The sequence below is a fragment of the Ammospiza nelsoni genome, chromosome 4, assembly GCF_027579445.1.
Source record: "Ammospiza nelsoni isolate bAmmNel1 chromosome 4, bAmmNel1.pri, whole genome shotgun sequence".
Classification (NCBI taxonomy): Eukaryota; Metazoa; Chordata; class Aves; order Passeriformes; family Passerellidae; genus Ammospiza; species Ammospiza nelsoni.
In genome coordinates this window covers 58,337,358-58,351,226 of record NC_080636.1, presented here as the reverse complement: position 1 = coordinate 58,351,226, position 13,869 = coordinate 58,337,358, and the positions used below count along the sequence as shown (strand labels likewise).

Sequence of the window (13,869 nt, the reverse complement as noted above, 5' to 3'; positions counted from 1 at the left end):
GGCAGGGGCACGGCGGCTGCGCGGCCCGTGACGTCACGCCGCGTCTCACGCCAGGAGCCCGCGCGCTTCCGTGACGTCAGGCGCGCGCGCCCCGCGGCGTCGGTGTGTCCGGCCCCGCCATGCTCCGCCTGGGCCCCGCGCTCCTGGCCCGCCTGGCCCGCGCCCCGCTCCGCGCCCCGCTGCGGCCGTGCGGAGCGGCGGCGGCGGGCCATGGCGAGGAGCAGGAGCGCTTCGTCTTCCTCGAGTACGAGCCGGACGCGGCTGAGAGAGCGGCGGCGGCAGCGCTGCGCCGGGAGCGGGAGCTGAAGGTGAAGCAGAAGCCGCGGCGGGAGCGGGGCGCGGCGGCGGCAGTGCCGAGCCTGTCCGACCCGTCGGTGCCGCCGAGCGGCGTGAGCTGCTCGGGCTGCGGGGCCGAGCTGCAGTGCGGGGACGGCGGCGCGCCGGGCTTCGTGCCGGCCGAGCGGTACCGCAGCCTGGTGTCCGAGGGCCCCGCGGGGCTGCGCGGCGCCGTGTGCCAGCGGTGCTGGGCGCTGGCGCACCACGGCAGCGCGCTGCGGCTGCGGCTGCCGCCCGAGCAGCACCGGCGCGTGGTGAGCGCGGCCCTGCGCCGCCCGCCCCGCCACGGCCGCGGGCCGCTGCTGCTCTACGTGCTCGACGTGATGGAGCTGCCCGACCCCGTGCTGCCGCAGCTGCCCGCGCTGCTGGGCCCCGACGTGCCCGCCGCCGGCGTGCTGGTGGTGGGCAACAAGGTGGACCTGCTGCCCGCGGACTGCCGCGGGCACCTGGGGCGGCTGCGGCAGCGGGTGGCGGCCGCCTGCGCCCGGGCCGGGCTGCGGGGAGCCGCGCTGGTGGACATCCGCCTGGTGAGCGCCAAGACCGGCTACGGCGTGGAGGGGCTGGTCAGCCGGCTGCAGCGCTCCTGGAAGTGCGCCGGAGATGTCTACCTGCTGGGCGCCACCAACTCCGGCAAGTCCACGCTCTTCAACACCCTGCTGCGCTCCGACTACTGCAAGTCCCGCGCCCCCGACATCGTCGACAGGGCCACCGTGTCCCCCTGGCCAGGTGAGTGCACTGCTCGGCCCTTTGTAGCACGGGTAATGGGGAATGTGGGGTGTGCACATAACAGTGAGCTGTGCGCCTCTGGGCTGCTTTCGGCCACCCCTGCAGCAGGAGAACCTGTTACCAAAGCAGTACATACCATCCTGAGCTCCTCCGTGGTGGGCAGCAAGCTCCAGAGGCGTGCCATGCTTCAGTTTTTCACCTGTGAGGAGTGGCTGAAGTGTTTAACCTAGAGAAAAGGGGATTTGGAAGATGTTATCACTCTCTGCATCTACCCAAAAGATGTTGTAGCCAGGTGGGAGTCAGTCTCTTCTCCAGGGCAGCCAGTGACAGGAGAAGGGGACATAGCCTCAAGATGCACCAGGGCACCTTCAGGTTGGACATTAGTTGCAATTTCCTCACCAGAAGGGTAATTACAAATTGGAATGGATTGCCTAGGGAGATGATGGAGTTGCTGTGCCTGAATGTGCCACTCAGTACCTAGTGGTGATGACCTCAGAGGTCTTTTCCAGCTTAATTAATCCTGTGATTCATCACAGGGGGCAGCAGGAGTGGGATGCATGTGCTGAGGGTATTGCACATCCTGTAGCACTAGGAGGCTCATTATACCAGCATGGGTCTGTGTGCACTCCTGCTGGTTAGGATGGCTCCTGATGTGCTTGCCTTGCCCGTCCCTGTCCATTAGAGGTGTCCTCCAGTCTGGAGAGGCCGGGAGGTGCAGTGGTGAGCAGCAAGCTGTCTGGAGTTGAGGCTTGAAAGGGGTGCACTAAGTCAGCCTTGGCACCACTCGGCTTTGAGACCCTTTTATTCAAACTATGTGTGAGAACTGGTATTAAGCAAGTGGATGGCTTGTTTTTGCCTCCCCAACTTGGGGGGCTGGTACTTTATGGGAGCAGCTGTAGTTCCACCTCTGACTTTGTGTTACTGGGTTTCACCAAAAAGTTAGAGAAGCAGTTTTTTTGTAATCTTGTTCCTCAGATCTGAAATATGTCAAGTAGTCAGAAATCCAAAAGTGCCTTCTCTTTGTTTTTCCAGGAACAACACTGAACCTGTTGAAATTTCCAATTATTAACCCTACGTGTGACAGGATATTCCGAAGGCAGGAGAGGCTAAAAGAAGAGGCAACAAAAACAGAAGATCAGCTAAGTAATGAAGAAAAAAAGTACCTTAATCAACTTAAAAAGCAGGGTTACCTAGTGGGTGAGTAAAGGTGTTACCTTTCTGTCCCTAGTGAAAACACTGCACTACACAAAGGTTAAATTATTTTGACCAGTGTTTGCTCCCAGATAATGGGGACAAGACCTCTATCTCCTCTATAAGCAGCATCATTAGTACTTTTGAGTACCTGTCAGCTGCTGTAGGAGCAGAGGGTTCCTCTGTGCAATGCATCTTCTGTCTGAACAAGGCAGACAAATTCTGATAGCTCAGTAGTTTGCAGGGATATCACAGTATGGGCCATCTCTTGTTCCCAAATAAAGAAAATAAGTTTAATTTCAAGTAATCACATTTGGGCTGTAGGCTACAGGGGTTGTATATCATTTTAGTATATATTCAAAAGAGATAGCCAGAAGATAGCTCTGGTTTTCAGATAATTCTGTGTTTGGCAGTCTGAGGCACTGAAAATAGAAGGCATCCGGCTTTACCATAAATTGGAAATAAATGAATGTCTGTGATCTGGTTCCTGCTGGGATTTTGGGGCATGAGGAGTGCTAAGCAAGAATTATAGAAGGGATTTCTTACCATTTTGGCTTTTGAACACACAAATTTCAAGCCACATAGTGTCTTTATCACCTTTATACTACTCACGTGCATCTCTTTTAAGCCATGAAAGGGAAAGATGTTTGATTGAAGGAAAGCAAGTTAAAAAGTAAATTACCAAGAGAACCTTTCATTTTAATCCAGGAAGAGTTGGAAGAACATTTCAACAGCAGAAGCCTAGTGCTGAGATTGACTTCGACCCTGACACACTCTCTTACAGCATGGATGAAGATCCTAGAGATGCCCCTAAGAAGCCTGAGGAAAGGGAGGAGTTCACTCACAACGAAGTGAAGGATGCTCGGTGGTGTTTTGACACTCCAGGAATTGTAAAGGAAGACTGTGTGGGTATTTTGTGGTGCTGTGTTTTGGGGTGACAGGGTTTGGGAGGGCTGTTCTGCCTTACTTGTGCTGTAGTCCTTGCGTTAGGATTCTCTTAGTTTGGGAATTGTGTTAAGATAAGGTTTAACTCGAGAGGGGTTCATGTGGTAATGCTGTTGCATTTTGAGTAGTGCAATTCTGCCAGCTTTGCCAAGGAGCTTCAGGGCTGTGTCACCAAGCTGCCACAACCTCTGAACCAAGGGAAGTAAGAGTGCTCTTAGCAAGTTCACACCAGCGTCACCCAATGGAGCTGACACTTCTTCAGCTGTCCCAGCCTATGGAAAAAGGTGAAGCTTAGAAGGATAACCAGAGTTGTATGATTGAACCACATCTTAGAGAAAGCCTTCTCCTGAAGTTAGGAGGATCTGCAGTGTTGCTGCTATGGCTGTAGTATTTCAGGCCTTTTTCAGTAGAGCAATGCCCTACTGAAGCCAGTGCTCACAAAGTGCACATGTCTAAAACAGGCATGTTTTGATTTTTGGTGTTTCTAATACCTGTGCAGAGCTGCAGGTCATCTTCTGGGGAAGATTTAATAGTAGAGGCAGACAGGAAGGTTCTGAGGAGAATGAAGTGCAAGGATTGTGCTGAGACTTTGCAGCTCAAGTGCAGGGGCTGCTTTCATGGACACTAGGAAGACTCCTGGTTTTCTAGTGGTATATTTGTCAGACCATAACCTGTTTTACTAGGCTGCACTTTGGTCTCTGATAGCCAGTGTAAAGACTGGCATCAGCTTAGAGACCTGGTTTGGTAAATTGAGATTGTGTGTGTTCTTCCCTTCTTCTGGAGTTTAATACTTGTGGAAAATACTTCCTGCATCCAGAAATACTTTCTGATTCTGATTCTCCCCATTCTCTCCTTTGGAGAGCTCCATGCCAAGTTTCAGATCAAATTTTGTTCCTGCAGTCAATGTTCAGTCTGAGTGGAGGACAAGCAGATTGTTTGTGGCAGATTTTGGCAGGGGACATTGTTCCTGTTTCTCACTTACTGTGTGGACCAGAATTGAACTGTTGTGTCAGATGTTCTTGACATTGCTTTGATTGATCTTTTCTTCTATCACTATAATGCCAATACTAAATTCGTTGTTCCCATTGAAACATGTGGGATGAGTTATGACAATTTATTTTGCAGGTTTTGAATCTCCTAACAGAGAAGGAAGTAAAGCTGGTTTTGCCATCACATGCCATTGTTCCACGGACCTTCATTCTCAAGCCAGGAATGGTGTTGTTTTTAGCAGCCTTGGGACGTATAGACTACTTAGAGGTAAGGGAAGAAAGGATTTTGGGAGCAGCTGCTTCATCTCTTACTGCAGTCCCAGCCATAAAAGGCTTTCTGGGTAGCTTTCCCAGACCCCTTCATTGCTGCTTTGGAGATGATGAACCAGTTACTGAATCACTGCATGAAGTCAGAATCCTTGGGATGGGTAGTTGGAAGGTTTTTTACTTGGTACCAGCATGCAATATTACATAGTGTATAAATGGGAATGGCTTTAGAATGCTGACAGACATCTTCAGTTTAATGTGCTTCCCATGGCATACAGAGAGGCATGAGGGAGGGAGGAGAATGTCAGAATTAACTGGGAAAATAGGTGGCTTTCCTCATTTCTGTGTTTTGTGAAAGCTCCCTGCTAAGAGAGAAGAGCACAGACATTTTTCTTTCCTGGCAGACCTCTGAAGAACTTGCCTGAGGAAGCAAATCATTGCATGTGTATTTTAGTTTCTGTAAAAAGTATTTTTCAAATGTGTTGTGTGTCCCCCCTGCCAATAATTTCTTCCATTTATTCAAAATCCCGTGCCATACACCTTTATCGAACTGTGTGGAGTTGACCTCCCATGATGCTTCCTCTGAAGGGGCAGTTTCTTTCATAAAAACATTAGACATCATAAGTCTTAGATGATTTTCTCAGTAGCTTGCCCTGTGTTAGGGGTGTGTATGGCTATTCCTTTGTTTCAGTCTGCTTTCCAAGATCACCACTGAAATGTTGAATTGGTACTTTGCTAAGGACACTCCTGACCTGCTGGAAGAAAACCAGAAAGGTGGAGGGGGCTGTTGCCTTTTGATGTAAGGCGAGGCGACTTGGTTTTGAGGAAACGGCACGGCGACTCAGACTCTCTAGGGTCACTCGGGCCAAGAACACACGCAGGCACTAGTATGGTGGACGGCTCAAGACTTTTATTGTCTCGTCTGGTTTTATACTGGGAAAGTTTTTTCCCTACGTCAGGGGGTCTTACTTTACTGTAATTGGTTAGTAAGGAGTAGAAAGTTACTAATGTTAGGGGGACTACATTCTTGGGTGATCCCTTATCACTAGGAGTTAGGGGGAGAGGAGTCCTGCTGCTTTCTGTGACATCGCGAGATTTTCCGAGCGCCTGACCCTATCTACTACAGGGGGCAGGGTTCTGTTATGTAAAAAATGTACTGGTATGGCTGGAGCACATATCAGTGTACCAGTCTTGTGCATCTCTTATCCTCCTGATATCTTGGAGAGCAGTTGTGCTCAGATCATGACAGAAGCTCCTGCCTCAGCTTAGACCTTTGAACTTGAAGGAATTCCTGCCCGTATTTCTGGCTGCTAGCAGTGTGTGAAGAGATCTCTCCCCTCTCTGACCTTGTTTTCTATTCCTGCAAATGTGATGAGAGTGCCTGCTGAAATTGCTCCACCAGCTTAGCATAGCTTGAGAGCAGCTGGAACCAAGTTCTGTTGAATGAGCACTGTGTGTTAGAAGTGTAGAGTGATAGGAGAAGAAGCACCAGACCAAATGTCCATCACCTCTTGCACTGAATAACCACTCTGAGTTTGTTCCTGTGAATTAAGTGAGAGCAAAGATGTCTCTTGGATGATTTACCTGAGCTGAACAGCTGTGCTGGCTGTAAATGGGGCATTGGGAGTGCTTTGAGGCTGGATGGTGAAGCTATGGGTCTTCTCTTCTGGAAACTCAAATCCCAGTTTTATATATACCCTGGCTTCTGTCAGTGGCAGAGGCAAAGACCTCTCAGATAGGAAGGGGGTTTCAAGCAGGTAAGGTTTTCAACATGCAGGAAAGAAATGGGGCAGGAGAGAGCAATTCAGGGCTGCTTTTCTCTTAGCATAATTATCATCCTTTTGGTATTTATTTCAGGGAGAAAAGCCTGCCTGGTTTTCTGTCTTGGCTTCTAACCTGTTGCCAGTCCATGTTACTACACTGAGTAATGCAGACACCCTCTATGAGAAGCATGCAGGCCAAGAGTTCCTCAAGGTAAGGGGAGGTGCTGGGGGAGCTGGTGGCTGCAGGTGGGCAGGACCCCTCTCTGGGGCACAACTGACAGGGAACATCCACAGGTATCAGGAGTTTGGCACTTGTTCAGTGGGAGATGCTCAGTGTGGAGCAGTCTTGCACAGACTGTGTGGCTGAAGTGTGTTAGGAAGGAGCACTCTAGATTATACATTTTCAGCAGTTTCTGCTTCTAGCATTCAGGCTGATGAGATCTGCAGTGCTCTGCATAGTCATATTTGGCTCTTCTTGAACAGCCTTAGAGTTCACACAGCAACAGGGATATTTTCCATGGCAGACCTGCAGACAGGGGTTTCAGAACAGATTACAGGTGAAAAATTTACTTTTCTTATTCTTTCCCTGCTGGATCTTCTGCACGTATCTTCATCTCTTGGTGGTCTGACTTTTTCCTTGGTATGGCAATGTTCTGTGTAGCACTTGCAGATTGATGGGAGATGGTGTGAGCTGTCCTTGCCCTGGCATTTCCATTCCTGTGCTCATGGAGAACATTTGCTGTCACTCACATCAAGACAGCTGGCCTGATCCACCAGCTGCATCCTGCAGTGAGCACTCCATCTTTGCTCCCCTCCCACAGGGTTGCTCTGGGTGTCATCCTCACTCTGTCCTGACAAACCTGAAATAACTCCTAGAGGTTATTCAGTCCAGCTCTTAACTGGCTAACAAATGTTTAATGTCTTTATTCTTTCTTGTGCCTTCTTGCCAGTTTGAGGTAGGAATGCTGAAGAATCTCTTGACTGTTAAATAATTTCTCTGTGTTTTAATCTTAGGTTCCCATGGGTGGGGAAGAGAGAATGAAAGAGTTCCCCCCGCTTGTCCCTCAAGACATTACACTGAAAGGAATTGGTACCACTGAAGCAGTTGCAGATATCAAACTTTCCTCTGCAGGTAATTTAATATTTCTTCATTAGTTTGCTTTGCAGGGTTTGCATCCTAGAAACATTGATGGGAAGAGCCCTCTGAAGGGGTGAAGCTGTATTTCCTGCTCAGAGCAGGATGTGAACACAAAATCATAGCAGCCATGACTTTGTCCGGCTGAAGCCTCCAAGAATGGAGTTTGGCAGTCATGCTTGTACAGGATGGCAACATTGGAATACTTTTTGTTCTGGCTGCCATATAGGTTCTACATCATCAGGAATGGCTGTGACACTGTCAGCTGTCCAGGTGAGAGGGAAAGGGTCATTGATTCATTGATTGATTGGAAAGCTTCCTTGTGTTGTTGTAGTTCCCACCATCCCTTTTGAGTTTACCAGGAAAGAGCTGTGTCTGAGAAGAGTAACCTGGCTTTAGGCTGGAGATGACCTTTGAGCTTGGTTTCTCCAGCAACCACATGAGGGTAGCTCAGATTTTTAGCCACTCTGGGAGGCAGCAGTTTGTGTCAGAACCTTGTTTTGATCCTAGGGACTTGTCTTCCTCACTGTCTGTATTCTCTCTGGCTGTGCAGGCTGGGTGGCAGTGACAGCTCACGAGGAAGAGGAATTGCTGCTCCGAGCCTACACTCCCAAGGGCACTGCATTGGTGGTGAGGGAGCCTCCCCTTCTGCCTTACATCAGTGCCATCAGAGGGGCCAGGATCCCAGGCACTCCTGCCTACAGGACCAAAAGGCCTCCTTCCTTTGTCGAAAATCTAAGAACCACTGGAAGCAGATAGCGTTTCTCATCATCTGAGCAAGGCAGAAGCCAGAACAGCCCCTGGAGAACCTTGTGACTTACTGTTATTCAGAAAATGTTGGGACTCATTTTGAAAGGCCAGCAGGCACGTTTTGGAAAGCAGGGGGAGCTCCACAAGTCCACATGTGATCCAGCTGCTGAACTGCAGCCATTTTGAATTAACGGAGGGACTGGGACCTTGCTTTGGGAGGAGAAACTGCTTCTCCCTGGGATCTGCATCAATGGGCAGATCCCTTTACCTGTTCCCTCTTGAAATACAGGGTGGAACTCACCTGCCTGACCTGGTCTGAATTTGCTGCTCACAGAGTAGGTGGTTTCTTGCAGGCATGCTCCCTGATGTCAGAAATGGTTACCTTGTTTTTAAGGTGTTTACATAGCTAAATGGGGTGGAGGGAGTAGGAACGAGCAGGGAATGCTCCAGTGTGGGTATGACCCTCCTAGTGGCTGATACTGATACAACAACATTGACCAGAAGTGTCCTTTCTCTCCTTCAGCATCTGGAGCAGATTAGGTGCTTTTGGACACAGGAAAAGTGATTTAATGAAAAGCAGGTCTGCTCATGTGCTTGAAGAGGAAAGTTTTGCAATTCACTGCTTTGATTTGGTTTCTGTGGCTTGGGTACAGGTTTTTGAAACCAAGGGCATAGAATAAAACTTCTCAAAGACCATCTTTTGTTGACCTAGTTGACAAAGCACTCTTTGTGTGGATATGAGCATCTTGCTAAACACATGAAAGCTCCAGTGCAATAATAAACATGCTCAATCTGCCAAAGACAGGCAGACTGTGAGAGACACATGGCCAGTCAGTCTGCTGAAAAAGAGGCAAAAAAAAGTATCTTCTAATCTCCCTACCATTTCACTGATGTTTTCCTCAGTCAGAGGTGGCTCTGCTGTCTTTGGGTCTTTGGCTGTTGTCCTGAAGAAGCCTGGGTGAGCAGCAGAAATCATTGGCTTATTCATCATCCTCTTCTCACCATTGTTGCCTGTGGGACAGTGTATTGGCATTCCTATAGGGAAACCAGGGGGAAACCTGTCCCTTTGTCCTGCTCTTTGTTTCCACCCATTTTAAGCCCAGAATCCACCATGTGGGTCTGTCTGCAGCCCCTGCTCAGGGCTGCTCTCATCCCCTATGTGAAGCTGCTGGGACTTTTGTGGAGCCACTTTGTGTGCTCTGCCACTTCCTTCAGCTCTTCCTTGCCCTGCACTGCCACCTCCTTCCCTGCTCCCCACGCTGGGGGCTGGGGAGATGGGGTGGGCCAGGTGGGGCCATGGTGGCTTTGAGAAACTCTTGGTTCAGCACTGTCCTGGGGGAGTTCCCTGTCCTTGCTGGCAGCTGCCCAGTCCTCCCTGTGTAGAAAATCAGTTGTTCTTTGTGAAGGTCAGTCTGCTGCCAGTGAACCCAGGGAATGTGGTTCACACGTGTTCAGTCTGTGTCTAAACTAGAGTTCTTCCTGTACATTAGACAAAATATGTGCACTCCCTCCTTGACTTCTCAGAAAGCCTTTTCTAGTTCTTTCTGGAAGAAAAAAACCTATGGCAGCATGTTCCTCACTGCTCAGGCTGTGACTCACACAGCTCTCCTGTTTTCCTCTGTTTGTCTGTTGTGAAAGCCAGCGCATGTGTGGCCACTCCTGGGCTGTGCTTGGCAAGCCTCAGAGCACAAGCAGCAAGATCCAGAATGTGTTTTTTCCAGCATGGGTATATAGGACTGTAGCTGTCTTCCTGGCTGGATTTCTTTGTGCTCTTGGCAGGCCTCACATTTGGCTGCCAAAATTACTGAAGGAGTTGCCAGCAGGACTGGTGTGAGGATTATCTGTTTTAGCTGTGTTAATCTTCACAGTGCTGTGATTTTCAATTTCCCCTTCACAAAGGGAAAAAGCACATCTTTTTAATGTTTAAGAACAAGATTCTAGAAGCTTTTTTTTTTGAGAGAGATTCTTTTTAAAATTACTTTTGCAGTGATGGAAGAGGAAGTGCTGCATTTATCTCAACTGTTGTAATACACACAGCAACCCAACCCTGGTACAAATTCTGCCCATTCTTTTTGAGCAGGCCATGGATGCAGGCCATGGATTTATCAAGCACTTTCCTTGACTTGCTCGTAGCTAAATGGGAGAATCATGTTGCTTTGTGTATTTCTTCAAGACTGGGTATCTTGGAACATTTTTAAGCTGACAAGAGGCTAAACAATTTCTTTGTGTGTAGAAACAGCATGAACAACTCATGTTGTGCAGTTTATGTCTTAGGCAAGAATACTGAGAAGAATGTAAAAGAATACTGACACAGGGACTTCTGAACCTTGAACAAATGCACCAATCCAAACTTCTTCCTGCATGATTTACATGCATCAGATGATGGTGAGAGGGAGAAAGAGTATCAAGATCTGCCAGAACTTCCACCTTAATATCACAGCCCAAAAGCAGGGGAAGGTATTGAAAGATACCAAAGTGGCACCTATTGCTTTTCATGCTTGGCTGTATGGCAGGGGTGGGGATGATGTACATCATGAGAAGGGACTGGTAGCCAACACTTCCCCTCTGGACATCAGGGGTGTGAAAGGCACTGTAGCTTTTGGAGGCAAAAGCCACTATAATGTTCTTGTGGGGATGATGTAATTCTGCAGTTGCCTGAATTCAGAGCTGTGCTCACAGGCCACAAGAGAATCCATCACTCCTGCCTGTCCAGCTTCCAGCTCAAAAGTAGCTTTGGTACTGATTTCCATAAAAACATCTATTTCTTAGCATAATAGTCATGGGCTGCAGAGGTGAATTTGCCTGGCTCTGCCTTTTTGCTCTGTAAAGTTCTCACACATATAGTGGCTTTACTTCTTCCTGGAGCACTGCCTGGGGTGGTGTCACTCTGTTCCCAATGTGAAATAGACTCTAATTTGCACAGGCTGTTCCTCAAACTTTTATAGAAGAATAAAAGTTTGGATTTGTTTCCATCACTGAAGTGTCTGGAAAAAGAAAGGTAAAATTATTAAGAACTTCAAATGCTTGAAAACTGAAGAAGAGGGGAAAAGCTGGAGCAAATAGAAGGAAAAAAGTAAGTAGCAGACACTGCCTAAAAGAGGACTGCATTTAGAGACGATAAGGTTTATATTTTGTGGTCTTATGTGCAAATCTCACCACAGGAACATTTCAAAACCAGGGCCTGGAGTTTGGGCCCCACAGACCTCAAAACAGTTCTAGAATGGGGTACAATTGACAAGTGTTATGGAAACAGAGGGAAACATAAATAGCTACAGTTTGTCTTCACAAAACTGTCAGAAATCTGTCCACAGAGATCAAATGTCATTTCTCTGTGATCTGATGTATGCTCCACAACCAAAACTGCAAAAGACAATGTACTATATTTGTTTTAAGGGTACATGTGAACTCAGCAAGCAGTTCTTGGGGTGAGAAACAATAGCTTTAAACCTTTATACGTTTGCTAATTGAAAATAAAAATTAACTACAAAGTTAGTCCTGGCCTTTCCCTGTGCATGGTAGATTGTACTGCAGTTAGTCTGAAATTAATAAACAGGTATATAGTCACACAAATTTTGGAATTTTGAATTAAGCTATCTACAGTTATAAAAGAGAGATTTTATTCTACACTTCTAGAACATTTGGTGTGGCTTTGGTTTATTTTTTTATAAGATGAGAAAACCACTTCTACAGTACATTCTATATTTGCAAAACAAGCACATTTAATTTTAGAAAACACAGTGAAGTGAGGGAAGCCTGACATTTTTTCTAAAAGTCAAGGCAAGCAAAGTTAGAGGTTAGAAGCAGGTCCTTGAGCTTCTAAATGTCAGATTTGTCACGACCTTAATAAAATCCTGCAAATACAAAATATGTTGTTAACATTAACAATGGGACAAGAAAATAACAATATACCAAATACATGTGCAAAGGTTCTGAGAGTTTGCTGAACCTCTTGCAGTTATGACAAGCAGAGGAAATAAGGGAAAAGAGAGAAAAGAAGAAAAAAGTGTGAAAACATGGTGTCCAACAAAGGGAGGTTAACTTGCTGATGTGCTGTTCATACTTTATTACTCTACAAGGTGAGGGGACCCGCAGGCAGAGAGCTTTGAGCATATTACTCCTTTTTGTTCAAAGAATAAGGGAAATTCAGAGAAGTAAAGGAAATTCCTCCCAATAAGTATTAGGAAATGTGTCAGACAGTATGCATGCAGCTGAGTCTTTCAAATTAGTGCCTTAGAGGACATCTTTTTCCTGATGTGAACTAACTGGGAAATGCAGTAAATTTCTTTGACTAGAACCTACCAGGCAATGAACTGACACAGGGATTCACTGGGCAAAATTTAAGGTTTATCTATCCTGACAATCCTGCAGATTTTAATGTTAGAAATTTTTGGCTAAAACTGTAGTACACAGGCAAATGCTTTTAGATTTGAGTGTCCAATCTTAAGAATCCAGCGAGCATTTTGGAAACAATCATTTGACATCCATGTTACAACCTACCCACTTGTTGCTGGGCTTTGGGCACTCTGGGCTCCCTCCATGGAACTCTAAGACTTGTTACATCTATGTAGAAGCTTCCAAGAATTCTTTTGTGATAATACATAATTTAGCCTTTTTAAAAAAGCCTGTGACCCTTTGAAATGCTGTGGTAGTCAGTACTGCTGAGTATGGAAGTCATGAAAAGGAATGAGTGTGTTTCAGGGTTCCTGGCATCCATATGGACAAGCACCTTTGGATGAGTGAGGGAAGTGGCAGACTGCCCTTGGTTTGTTGCTGGCAGTCCTGTTTGAGAAGCAGGAACTGGCCAATTGAGTCAGTTCCCACTAAATTTCTTTAGGCTGCTCAATTTGTTTAAATGTGATACTGGTGGGATACATCCTGAGGATGAGCAGTGTTGATGTCAGAGCTTCACAGTAAGGAAAGCTTCTGTGGCAAAGCAGGGAATGAACTGTATGCTGTTTATGAAAGATTATGCAAGTGACCCATTTAATATCTTACAGTAAATCAATAGGGGCTCTTGTGGGACAAAACCCTCAGCAAATTACCATGTGTAGTGACCTTGACAAATGAAAACCCTGAGACCTGGGCTAAGCATACAGAGTCAGTGATAAAGCAGTGGGGATGCAAACAAATGGCATTTATTAGCCTAACTCCACAAGGACTGGCAAATTCTCCCCATTCCTAAGCCTACAAAAAAAGGAAAACTAAAAAAAAAGGGGGTCAGGAGGAGGCTGAGGGCTGTCAGTGTCCTCTGAAAGAGGGACACGTAGAGGGGCCTGCTTAAGAAAGATGCCAAAACTACAGTAAGCCTAGAAATAAAACAACCAGAAATAAAATTGCTGCTGATATTTCCCAGCAATGCAGGCCAAAACATGGTTCCTGTTTGAACCATTCAGAGACTGAGGCTGAGGTTATGACACTTGATTCTGAAAAGGCAGCCTTTCAGTCAAGTTTTGATTGAGGGGGCTCTATGGAAGCACTGCAAAGTGCACTGCACTTGTCTGGCTAATGGAGCATGAGAGAGGTGAAGCTGATGGTGGTCAAGGGAGCAACACACTACAAATTAAAGGAACTGGCTCAAGTGGAAATGAACACCACTGAGAGTGAGTGCAGAACTGTTGTACTCAAAGTTATCCCTGTGTACAGATCATTTCGCTGTCAAACTGATGATCATTAAACATGCCTAACTCTTAAACAACTAAATTGAGGTTAAAGCTGTCGTTTATGCCAAGCAAAGAGAAATTCTAGCAAAACAACAAACTAACAAAAC

At 47.0% G+C, this 13,869-nt stretch overlaps 1 protein-coding gene across 1 annotated transcript; it reads left to right on the top strand.

Annotated features, from left to right (window-relative positions):
* The first annotated feature begins 119 nt into the window (after positions 1-119).
* Positions 120-11,594, top strand: NOA1 (nitric oxide associated 1). The gene is made up of 7 exons (XM_059470532.1): positions 120-1,062; positions 2,095-2,259; positions 2,962-3,158; positions 4,324-4,455; positions 6,312-6,428; positions 7,232-7,349; positions 7,906-11,594. The coding sequence occupies exons 1-7, from the start codon at positions 120-122 to the stop codon at positions 8,109-8,111; spliced, it is 1,878 nt and encodes a 625-aa protein (XP_059326515.1). The 3' UTR covers positions 8,112-11,594.
* Positions 11,595-13,869: the final 2,275 nt, after the last annotated feature.